This window comes from Acanthisitta chloris, unplaced genomic scaffold, assembly GCF_000695815.1.
Source record: "Acanthisitta chloris isolate BGI_N310 unplaced genomic scaffold, ASM69581v1 scaffold3127, whole genome shotgun sequence".
In the NCBI taxonomy this organism is placed as follows: domain Eukaryota; kingdom Metazoa; phylum Chordata; class Aves; order Passeriformes; family Acanthisittidae; genus Acanthisitta; species Acanthisitta chloris.
Genome location: NW_008681901.1, coordinates 115718 through 128259, shown reverse-complemented (window position 1 = coordinate 128259; position 12542 = coordinate 115718). Strand labels below are relative to the sequence as shown.

At 39.7% G+C, this 12542-nt stretch overlaps 1 protein-coding gene across 1 annotated transcript in view; it reads left to right on the top strand.

Annotated features, from left to right (window-relative positions):
• EEA1 (early endosome antigen 1) overlaps positions 1-3800 on the top strand; it is a gene marked incomplete at its 5' end in the record, with an annotated part of 60059 nt that extends 56259 nt beyond the window's left edge. The window contains 4 exons of the mRNA XM_009078264.1: positions 44-282; positions 1725-1845; positions 2198-2296; positions 3391-3800. Coding sequence (XP_009076512.1) covers positions 44-282; positions 1725-1845; positions 2198-2296; positions 3391-3513 — 582 coding nt within the window. The remainder of the gene's footprint in view (positions 1-43; positions 283-1724; positions 1846-2197; positions 2297-3390) is intronic.
• Between the last annotated feature and the right edge of the window lie 8742 nt (positions 3801-12542).

Below are 12542 nucleotides of genomic sequence, written 5' to 3'. Positions count from 1 at the left end.
AATTCTTGGAAGGTTGTTTTTCAGTTTTCTGTTGTTTTCGTAGCACACAGAGAAAAAAGATAGAGAAGAAGAAAAAAGGAAATATGAGGAAAAGGAGACCAAGCTCACCATGCAGGTGACAGCCCTGAATGAAAACTTGGCCACCATGAAGAAAGAGTGGCAAAGCAGTCAGAGGCGAGTGAGTGAGCTGGAGAAACAGACGGATGATTTACGTGGGGACATTGCTGTCTTGGAAGCAACAGTGCAGAATAATCAGGATGAGAGAAGAGCTTTGTTGGAGAGGTGAGCTCTGATTTGAGAAATGGATTGCCTCACAGTGAAAACTTGTTTCAGTTGATTCAGGATTCTCTCTATGTATGCTTTATTTAAATCTATGTTTCTTCATAGTGCCTGGGCTGTGGGTGCACTTGCCAGAGTGCAAGCTTCGGTTGTCCTTGCCGAAGCACAGCAAGGGGTCTTGGGGACAAAATGTGCTCTTTGTGGGCTTTGACAGGGTGATCACTCTGTAGAGAATAAGGCAGGCTTATCAGGATCTTGCTTATCACCAAAGCCACAGCTCTGTGCTTGTGCTCAAAGATTTATGCCCACCCATAAGAGCCTTCTAAATCCATTGGGCTCCTCTGAGCTTTCAGGTGTGTAGCTTGTGGATTCTCATCACATCTGTTGTGTGAACCTTGTGAGGCCTGGCAGAGAGAACTTCTCTTACCTGAGTTAACTGTCCTTCTCCATCATTTTGAGGCTCCCATGCCTTGATTCACTTATAGATGCACTAGTCCTCCAGAAGCCTGGAAGAGACTCCTTAATGCCTCCAGTAGCATAGAATTTGCATAGGAACTTCTAGGTGTGCCCACTGCTCAATGTTAAGGAGACTGAACGTGTAATTGGATTAGATAGACTGAGGTTCACAGAGGAGACATTTTCTCCCTCCTAAAAACCTACAGTCTTATTTTCTGCAGTTCTGCTATTGTCTCTACAGTATCTTTAAATCTTAGATAAGCAGAGTGCTTTTCCTTCAGGCAGCAGGAGACATGCAAGGCAGTGGGAGTTACCTGAACGCAGCAATTACCAGGGTACAGGAAACACCTGTGAGAAACTGTCCTTATTTCCTGACATGTTTGGTGAAGACAGAGTGGAAAACCTTTATCAGTACTGTCAAGCTGATTTTGTTTTTGAGCCGTAGACCTTGGGAGAGGATGGGACCAATTCAAGTGAGATCCTCTTTCATGGGCAATTCCTTGTTGTGCTGTGCTGAACTCATCCAGTAGCCATGTAAGGCTTGGCAGAAAAACACCCTTTGAAATTTGGCTTTCAGCATTAACTGAATTTCAGCTGATGGGAGGTGGCCTTGCTAAAAGCAAAAGGTTTCTTTTCTGTTCTATTGTCTGACCTGATCTGCAGCAGCTAGTTTGTAAAGAGTGTCCTGTTTCACAGGGGTAGTTATTGGGGCTTGCTGTTGATGAACTGCATTTAGTACTGTTCCTAGTTTGGGGGGTAACTCTAGGTATTAATAAGCCACAGATACTTAGGAGCAATGCCAGATAAGCTTAAACTGTTTGTTACAACAGAACATTTTTCTGGTCAAGTGATCCAAGAACTTTTCACAGCAAGGATATTTTTGGCTGGATTTTATGAGAGTAACTTCTCAGACATGACAACCTGTCCAAAGGAAGGAGTGTGCATTGCCTTATATGCTTTGAGATGACTATTTATTATTTTTTACTCAGGTGTATAAAAAGTGAGGGAGAAATTGAAAAGCTTCAAGCCAAACTTGTAGAAATGAAGAAAAAGCTGGACAACACAACTGCTGCAATGCAGGAACTTGGCCGAGAAAACCAGTCATTACAGGTATAATTTGATTTGAAACAATTAAACCTGTTGATTCTCTGTTCGGGAACTTAGGAGAATTTCAAATTTGTGTCAGACTGGTGGTGGGTTGCCCTTCTAGAATGAATTAAGATGTTATGTTTGTGTTGTATGAGAGCCATACTGCAGTCTGTGGGTTCTTAAATCTGCTTATAATTTTGAAACTTGGAAGGTTTTCTCTCTGAACAAATATAAGCTCTGACTATCATGGCAGAATCTGTGCTTTTATCCTGCACTGAGTATTGTGCGCAGTGGAAATAGAGTGTATTAGTCAGAATTAGACATGCATTTAGAAAAACAACAAACCTGCTTTTTTTTTGCATCTTCTACATAGATCAAACACACCCAAGCTCTTAGCAGAAAGTGGGCAGAAGATAATGAGGTACAGAATTGTATGGCCTGCGGAAAAAGCTTTTCAGTGACAGTGAGAAGGGTAGGTGTGTTTTACTGTGTGTCTGTGGGGATTTTCTGTTTCTATGGTTTTCAAACTCTTGGATGGGATACAAACTTGGGAAAATGACCTGAATAGTGCCGTGATGCTCAAGACATCTCAGAATACAGTTATTGTTTGCAGTGCCTTACATAATAAAAATAAAGACCGTGGAGCTTACTTTATTCATGATTCTTTTTCCATTTTAACGGCATTAGTTTATAAACTGTTTAAAAATACTTCAATTCCCTAAGTGAGTAAGCAAAATTACACTGTTGCAAGAGTATTTACAGAAAACATACTTATAACCAGTTTGAACTAGATTTACAGGTATAAAAGGAATGGTTGAAATTAGGTATGTGTGAAAATACGAGGCATCACCGTGATCTGGTGCTTTGTGACTATGTATTTCTAAACTAACTAGACATGTGTAAGGAATTAAAGAATACCTTGCCTGTCTCAGGAACAGAAGGAACAACTAGCTGTGTTTTAGGTCTGTAGACAGACATTCTTTGTAAGAACAGCTGTGATCAGCTAAGATGTTAGCATCCCTCAATTGGCAGGGTCTGCCCTTCATCCAGAGATTACCATCCTTCCAACAAGTGACTTGGCAATGAAGTAGATGAGGGATATTTGTGAGGTTTATTTTGAAGAGCTTCCTGTCTCGTTCTTATGTGACTCCCCCTGCCCTGTATTATTTCAGTGATGTTCTTTGGGTAGTCTTTGAACAAAGGCTGCTGGATCCTTTGATTCAAGGATACTTCTCAATGTGAAAGCAGGTAGTTACACGTAAGAAGAACATATTTTATGTGGCCAGAACAAGTTCAAGGGGATAAATTCAAGGGGAGGGTGAAGTTCAACCTGATCATTTCTGAAGTTGTTATATTCTCCTGACTCAGTGAAGTGCTTCTGAATATTTTACTGCTATATACTTTAGAAAGTATATACTCCTATGCCTTTCTGTCTGCTACATAGCTACTATTTAAAAAGCCAAACTAACTTTTGAAACATGAGAGTTGACTTGACATTACAGTGATCTCTATTAGTGATTGATGCCCTGTCATTGATGTTCAGCACGTGTTTCTTCTCTTTCACAGCATCACTGTAGACAGTGTGGAAATATCTTTTGTGCCGAGTGCTCAGCAAAGAATGCCTTAACTCCTTCTTCTAAGAAGCCTGTCCGAGTCTGTGATACTTGCTTTAATGACTTACAAGGATAACTGGCTATCGTGAGTGAGAAAGAAATGTTACACTAAAATTTACTATTTCTGTTGATGCACTTCATTCAGCACTCAGACTACTATTCAGTTTGGACAATGATTGTAACACTTGGCAAAATTTAGTATATTTTAAAATGTTTATTGATACGAAGCAAAACAATTGTATTTTTTTGTGAGACATGGGCTCAGATCATCCATAGCTTATTGCCATTTATCATGGAAAGAGCTTTTATGTCTAGATTAGAAATGCCCAGTTATTTGTAAATAAAGTTTAAACAGAGGAGTAACAATGTATTTTTTTATCTTTTATTTTTTTGTTCAAGAGAAAAAGCATTTATGTGATATTGCAGTTTATTCTTGTTTCCTTCAAAGAAAAAGGAAGATACAAAAACTTGTGAGGATTTTATGTATCAAATGTTGCTGTAAGAGCATAACTAATTGTTGCATTTGATTGCATATCTGATGTTCTTTAAAACCTCTTGTGATTTTGTTTTCTTTCTATCTCTCTGGTTCTTGGGCTCTCTAAAGTTTGAACTCCACAGTGAGGGTAATGGCTGGACTCAGCTGGAACTCAATTTTATTTGCCCACTTGTTGTATCAGCACCCACATCCTTATCCAACTACAGCACTTGGGTACTGGAGCATCTTTACACATACTGTATTGCATCGTTGGTGTGTGACTGTGTCTGTCTCTCTGAGAGAGTCTGTGTGAACAAATGATGAGACAAAGTTTAACTGTCATTGTAGCCCTATTATGTGATACATTACAATATTTCATCCCATATTGATTGATTTCACATTTATATATTCAGTCGATGGATTTTAATATTCCAGAAACCCTTATATGTGGGTTTTAAAAAGCAAACACATAATACTGATAGTAGCCTAGAGCACATCTCCGCAACGGTCCCATACCCTGGAATCACTGAGAGGTCTCTGTGGTTCTCAGGGACATACAGACCTTCCAAGCCAGGTACCCCACTAAGAAGTCTTTTTTGAGACTCCTGTAGTTTATCTGACCTTTTCTTCTGTCCCTTCCCTCAGCTTTTGGTGGAAGAAGTTGAACTCCTGCTACACCTAACAAACCTCACTTTTCATTATTCCATGTAACCCCTATTACTAGGGGCTCTGAAATACTATGTTAGGTATGTGATTTAGTCTGCTTAGAATGGTGGTGTGAATCTCCTGCTACTGGCTTAGTTACAAGCCAAACAGCTCTAAGAGGCCAACATGTGTCTTTAGATGTTTATTCATATTTTCTGTACTTGCAGCAGAGGTTTCTTGTACACTTCACGTAGGCTTCAAACTTCTTTTTAATTGTGATTTTGTTTGCACTTCTTTGGTTTTGCCTGCCCGTCTTTAACTTTTCTTCCCTTTGTAGCTGGTATTTCAAAACCATTAAAGTTATTTCTTCTGAGCAGGGGTTATGCCTTCCAATATTTAGGGACTCTCAGTCTAAAATAACCTAATAAATTCCCCACACTCCAAGTGCTTCAGTGTCTTACCAAATTTTGCCAGCTATTCAGAGAACAGGATTGTGTCCTGAATTCCTCTACTTCTTGCCTGAGGTAAGGAATCAAATTCTGTCACAAAAATGGAAGCTGAGCCATCATTAGGAAGTTGTATTTGCTTTTATCTATTGACAACTCTTTATGTGAATGAAGAAGAGTCTCTTTTATGAAAAATGTCGTGTCTTGATTAACTGTCAAGTGAAGAAATTTCATAATCCCTCTACTCCAGAAGTAGTGATCTCTGTGTTTCATATCCCTTCTTAGCTTACCTATCTAGTTCTACATTTACAGCCTCAAGGAGTTTTCTTAAAATTAAATTTTCCTTTTCTTATTATGATATAACTGATTCTCCTTGCTGTAAAACAGTTTGGGATACAACTATGCTTTATGCAAAATCCTGACCTGCTTTTCTGGTTTGTACTTGAGAGTTGTTTGCTCAAAGGAAACAATTGCTGCAATGATTCCACACGAACAGAGCCTCTGGACTTGCTGTTTCTTCTCATCAGTGTAAATGTTTGGCATAAGAATCTTTTGAATAGAAAATATGAACAGAATCTCTGCCTCTGGGAAATTTTTTTGTCTATTTATATATTTATTGAAAGAAACAGAAAAGCTTGCTTTAGAGTCTTTGTTTGTCTGACAGAAGACTTCAGAAATGTGGGAAAAGTAAAGATGTGACAGTTGTGCTCCAGCCTAGATGTGTTCTGCCCTGCTGTGTAACACACAGAGCCTTGTGCTGTTCTCAAGGTGAAGGACAACCACAAGGAGCAGGAGGGATTTTGAGAGGGAAGGGAGAAGCTTCCCACAGCTGCACAAGTTCAAAACAAATCAGACAGAGGAAGATGAAAATCTTTCAGGAGGAACTAGGAAAATGGTTAAAAGACTAATTTGTGTTTAGACATTTAGCTTTGAATGAGAAAGCTCATGAGAGACTTCTGCAGTGGTAGAAGCTCTAGTAGGGTTATTAATACAGCCTTTTGGGATGTCTTTGTGTAAAGACAAACAAAGTCAGCTCACTCAGCAAGCTGCTGAAGCAGTGCAGTTGGTTGACTGCAGATCACATCTTGGTCCGGAGCCCTTCAGCGTCAGAGATAAAACCGGCTCGATTTCCAAACATTGCTTTTTGTTGACTGCTTCATATGACCAGCCTTTTGAAGGGATGGAAATACTTTTCAAATACACATTTGTAGGAAGAGGGATTATTAAAATCTGGAGAAACAATGGTGGGGTGGAAACTTTCATGCTTGAGCTTCGAGTCTGCAGCAAGAGGTCAGGATTTCTACAGCTTTTCACTGGAGTAAATCTATGACTCTTTGCTGAATCTTATGCTCCTTCTTTTGTGCTTATGATTCTTAGTGCTGGTCTGTATTTGTTGCTAAGTTGGTGGTATAATATAATGCTCAGCTTCACTGCCAGGTTGGAAGTTATGCTTAAACTCAGTAAAATGCCCTATGAGATACATAATAGGGGAAACTGGAAGGTGAAAAGATTTGTGTTTATAAATCTACTTGTACAGTCTGACTGTTTTGATGGGCATGTTACTGTAGGGATGTGGGCTTTTTGTGGCACTGCTTTAAAATCTATGTAATAGGAAAACCTAGTAAAAAGCCTGGTAACTTTTACCATGTTAATTTAAAGCATTGCAGACAAAATAGTTTAATGCACTGATTTTTTCAGACAGCAGACACAGGATCAGAGGGAAAAAGCTAATAAAATGACAGAAGAGACTAGAGTCTTGGAATTGGAGCATGCATGGTGATGTGTTTTCATAGCCTCTAGCAAGAGGCAGATTGCTCTGGTTCACTGTGGAGTAGCCATTATAAAGGAAGAGGTGAATATAGTTGTAAAACCGGCACTCAAACCGGTAGGTGTGTGGGATCCTCAGGCTGCCTTTGATTACTAGTCATTACCATGGCATCAAGAATGGGAGAGTGAAGTGTGGGCCTTGTTCTTGAAACTGTACCCTCTGCAGGACACTCCATCCACAATCAGAATTGCTGGGAGAGCAGACTATCAGAGACCAGCTGCTACGTGGGCAGAGACAAGCTACGGAGGCTATTGGAAAAGTATAAAGGATGGTCTTGTTGAGGCTGGGGAGAGGTTCTTTAACTTCTTGGAGACATCACCTCTCTTCCCAAACACCCACAGTCCCTTGCATTGTTGCCTCCAAAATGTCAAATCCTATTCTTCCACTCCAGCCTCACGTCAGCAATACATCGCACTTCTGTCCTGCAACCCCTCTGGAGGCAGGTAGCGTTGCAGAGGTCTGTCACAGGCTTTTGATCTTAGCTGGATGTGCTTCACTGTTATTTATTTCTTCTCCCCATGTATTCCCTACAGTAATCTTCCCCCTTCTGCAAAGGTTGAATGAAGAGGATAAAATTAATGAGTCACAGTAGGAAAAATTGCTGTCTGCAGATGAAGAGACAAAAGGAATTTTCTGCTGCAGCTTCCAGCAGAGGCAAGAGGTTTAGAGGGATCTCATTTTTCAGCTGGCTTCAATCTCTGGCATGAGAGTCCAAGGCTGTAGGGTACAGTGTGGGCTTTTTCCTCTGTTTTTGGAAGGTGTCAAGTAACCAAGTTGCCATGGAGTGTGGAGTGCTAGGTACACAAGAAAAATGAGTAACTACTTTTGTTGGCTTTGGGACCATTAGGATTATTTGTGAATCCTCACTGGAAAAGCTTTCTTAGTGAAGCAAGAAGGGGTTTGGGAGCAGAAGCATGAAGTAACCTTGCTGTGTTTGTATTACATGAGCAAGAACAATTGAGCCTCTTGTGTTAGGTGTTAAGAGAAGTGACATTCCTAAAGAAGGGACCTGGAAGACTCAAGTACTTTCCTGGATTGTTAAGTGTCAGTTAAACACAAAGTGGGAACAAATGCTTATTGCCAACTTAAAGAAATTTATGACCAGTACTCAGTGGTGGACAGAAAACTGCTGGAGCTGAAGTTCAAACAGAATATGAACTATGCCAAGGAGAATGATACCGTGGTTTGGGTATGTTGAAATGGATTAATTCCTTCTCCAGGTACCACCCCTCCTGCTCTCATATTCTTGGAGGACTAGGAAATAACACTGTCATTTGCACTATGCACTTTTTGCTGTCTAACTAATAGAACCTGCAGTAAGTGGAATGGCATAATTTGCATTGCATGTGTTAGCTGTAGTCAATAGACAGAAGGTTTATCTGCGGCTGAATTTTTTACTGTATTACAATTGGCCCCTTGCTATGTAAGGAGAATTGCACTCACAATTCCTTTTACCAAAAATGCAATCATCATCTCAGAGCATATATAACAACAAAATCCATGTTGTCACACACACATTGTTATTGTAGAACTTCATTTTAAGATCATAAAATGAGACTAGAAGAATTTAATGTATTTTCAAGGATCTTGCCAGTTATCCAGTATGTAGGTTTTGAAGTCTTGACCTCAGCATCCCTTCTAGGATAAGTTTAAAATTATTGTCCAACCACAGCCTCTCCAAAACCACTAAATGATGTACTCTTCAAAAACAGCTATAATTGGATAGTAATGTCCCACCACAGAAACTCGGTTCTGCAGGTATCTTTTCTGTTTCTTTTTTAAGGGACACTGAATAAAGAGGTTTGCATCTTTAGAGAGACCATTAGATACTGCTTACATTCACAACAATGAAGAGTGTAGGCAGTAGATAATGTATTAACTCTGCCTATTGTCTGTAGCTCTCCACATATTATGTACTCACTGTGCAGCAGATAGAGAAGTATCTGCTCATTTGAAGATTACTGAAGCCCTGATAACCTTTTTGCATCAATGTTACTATGAAAGCAGAAGCCTGGTAGGTGTGTTTTCCAATTTTCCCTCCCCCGATGACCTAAACTAAATACTAAAACCAAATTCATCTGTACTTCCTGACTTTTTTTGGATAAAGAGAGTTGGGAAAGTGTGTTCATTGTTATATGTCAACAGACTGGTGCTGGCAGGTCCAGGCTACTACTGTTGGCTTTATGGGAAAGTCCTCCATTGTATCATGCTGAAGCTTGATTCCTAGGGATGTTTGAAAGAATGTCTTGCTGGGTTGGAAAATAACAGAACTTTTTATAGTAATATGTCCAAAATGCTGCTTGTATAGGATTTGTCACTTTTGTAAGAAAAGAGAAAAAAAATCACAAAAAAAATAAACCCCCTCATTGGATGCCATTACATAAGATTTCTTTTAAGCTACCTCTCAGTATGACATTCAGATATTTGGTAAGTTTAATAAGGTTCTCTCACTGTCGCATTATGTAAAAGTTATAATGAATGCCAAAATTGCAAAACTTTATCACCAAAAAGGAAAGAAAAATTCAGTCTTTTGTGTGTGTGTGTGTGTGTGTGTGTGTGTGTGTGTGTGTTTGAAAGGATCCTACAGTTTCAAGTTATTGTAAGTTCTGTTATATTCTTTCAATTTCTGTAGTTCCAACCTTGCAAACTAGCTGCTGGACAGGATATAAATCATAACCACAAGCTTTCGTAATTATCTTCTGCTGGGTGAAAAAAAATTTTATATGCAGCTTTGTCATTCGACTATAGATAGCCTCAGTCACCAATGCACTATTAATTTGGTTGTCTTCTTTATTTCTTCACTACTCAAGATGTGAGCCTGATGAATGGTGTTCTGTAATGGATGTATGCCACAAAATACATGGTCTCATTTGCCTCTCTTTTGAATTTTAATGATCAGTTTATTATTGCAGATGTGAATATTGTTCATACAGCTTAATTTCTGTATAATTGTATAAAATATATATGGAAAAAATCTTAGGTTTTTACCTATTATTTAGAGGTAATGTATTATAATAGACTTATGTTGCAGTTTTACTTACAAAGTACTGTACTTCTTTTAAACTGGATCATACCATCTTGGTAGCTGTACATAAATTTTTGGCATGAGTGTGTTTTGGTTTTGCTTCTTTTTAATTGAAGTTTGATTCTCTTAAGTTCTGTTTTCAGTGTTTGTGTTTACTACTTGTGATCATGTAGTTGTGCCTTACATTGTGAAAGAATTTAGTTCAGTGTGCACTGTAATTCTTAAACTGTGTTATGAAGGCAGCTGTGGATTTGGATGAGAAGGTGACACCATGCATTAACCAGTTCTGTATAAACTATGATGACATGTTAGTGAAATGACATTTTTGTTTTCTAACCTGTGAAAGGAATGATTAATAACAATAAAAAAATTAGACCTTTCTAACAGACCAGTTATGTAATTCAAAACTACCTTGCCCCATTTCAGACAGCAAAGTTGCTTTGAAATGAGGGATATATAATTTTACAGATAAACTGTTGGGAAGCCACACATCTAAGAACAAGCTAAACGCTCCAGTTTCTTAGGCTCGTGGAGAGCTGCATCAAAGGCTTTCACATTCCCGAGGGAGACAGTGATAATGACTGTTTTTCAAATCTGTTTTTTTCACAGGTTAAATTCAGAGTAGTCTTTCTGTTCCCAATTGCTGTACAAGGCTGTTGGATATCCCACGTTTGTTTAAATTTCTTCTGTCACTGGCTGTGTTCAGACATAACATTCAGTGTAGTCAGACAGGTGGTGTAAGTGGAAGACTCAAAAGTAGTACTTGTTTTATATTTTAGACTAATGAAGGTCTCACTTGTGAGATGGAAAGCTCTTTCAAGGTGGAACTGTGTTGCAGAGAGAAGCTGGATGATTAAGGTGGGAGCTCAGTACTGTGACAAAGCCATTGTTGAATTGTGGGGGCATAAACAAAAACCTATGTTTAGCTATTGAAGCAGCTCTTGAGGGTCTGTGTAGAAGTGGAGAAAGATGGAGAGAAGAGGTCTCTGAAAGGCAATTTGAGTTAGGAAGTTAATTGCTGCCTCAGCTACTTCTTGAGGTGTCTTTCACTTGACACCACAGAAGAGCACCTGTTAAGCTTGTGTCTTCCTGAAAACAGCTTGTGTGTGAACACTTCTTCCCCTGGCTGGTCCTCCTTGGAGACCTGCTGGCCTTCAGAAATTACAGAACCTCTGAGACTACTTCCTTGGCTGGTAAAGTGAGCAGACCTGGCTTAAGGTTGTTTTGGTAAAAATATACAGAGTGAACCCCCCTCCCTTCTGCCAGCACACATAGCACAGAACTTTGTCTGTCAGGTGTGGCTCCTCTGGGCTTGAAACATCTTTGTCTCCTGTCAGCATTGGTTTCAAGATGCTGTGAGGTTCTGGTGAGCACTAGGTATGATGCAGTGTGCAGCTGAGCTGGGGATCAGGGAGATGGAGCACAGCTGTGTCAGCCAAACTGCTGCTAAGTGTTTGCAGCTGTGTGGTGCCTCAGTGCAGATCTGCTGTGTCGACTCTCTTCTGCTCTCCTGCTTTACCTATTCACCACTTGGCATGGAGCCTGAGTGGCTGTTGCTTTCCCAGGAAGCTGTGACAAAAACTTGCCCGTCATGGGCACAGGGGGACGAGCAGAAATGTCCTTCTCTTGAGGCCTGCTCTTCACAGTGGCCTTGGTGACATCTGGAGAGTGCTGAACCAGGTAAGTGCATGCATATATATACACATATTTATCTACACATACTTATGTGTGCACAGCCTGCAGACTGTAGCTTGTATGTGGATAAAATGTACCACCACATCCTCATGGGTGGAGGGGGAGGACCAGGGTTAGTGGCAATGCTTAAAATTGTGGAGTAGAAGTGAATGTGAAGGGAATGCTGATTTCCCTGTGAATAATGCAAACAACTGGAATGGCATCCATTCTTCAGTGTAGTCCTCATCTGTGTGGCTTCTCTATTCAGTTTCCCTGAAGTGATTTCTGGCAGTGAGGTGATATTCTATGGGCTAACTTTTCTGCTGAGTGAGATAAGCTGTTAGGGACAGAAAGTGGGAGATGGGACAGAATCACTTGGAGTGGCTTTAGGGAATTCTCCCTTTCTGTCTTGACTATGGTTAATCTCAGGGGATAAGCCAAGGCTAACCTGGTGAGAGCACATTCGTGCGGGTTGCTGCCACTGAGGTAGTATCCTGCATCAATGTTGTGGCAAGCAGTTTCAGGCTGTTCTGTAGGTCTCTTTCAGTAGCTCAAAAAAAGGGAAAAATGAGGTGATTAACAGGAGCACACTTCTGCTATGTGGACCACAGGTTTGGGATAGCAGTGAATTATTGAGTGGTGTAATTGAAAAAGAACACTTGAGTTTGTGAAGCAAACAACTCTAAAGGCTGAAATGGGTATAAACAATGCATAATGACATATGTGCTGTTAATAAAGTAATGAAACACCTCAGGTAAAAAAAAATCTAATAAAGCAGGGCGTCATTGCACTTTTGTTCTTTCTTTTTATATACTGTGTATCATCTCTAGTTTAACAATGTTATACGTAATTATGACACTTTAAATATTCATGGTGAGTCAACACAGTATCTGCTTTTATCGATCTGTCTCCACAAGCTCAATATTAATGCAAAAATCATCTTGTAATATTACAGTTTAGCAGGTAGAGATGCATAACTATGGGAGGCTATGGCTACAAATTTTAATTCTAT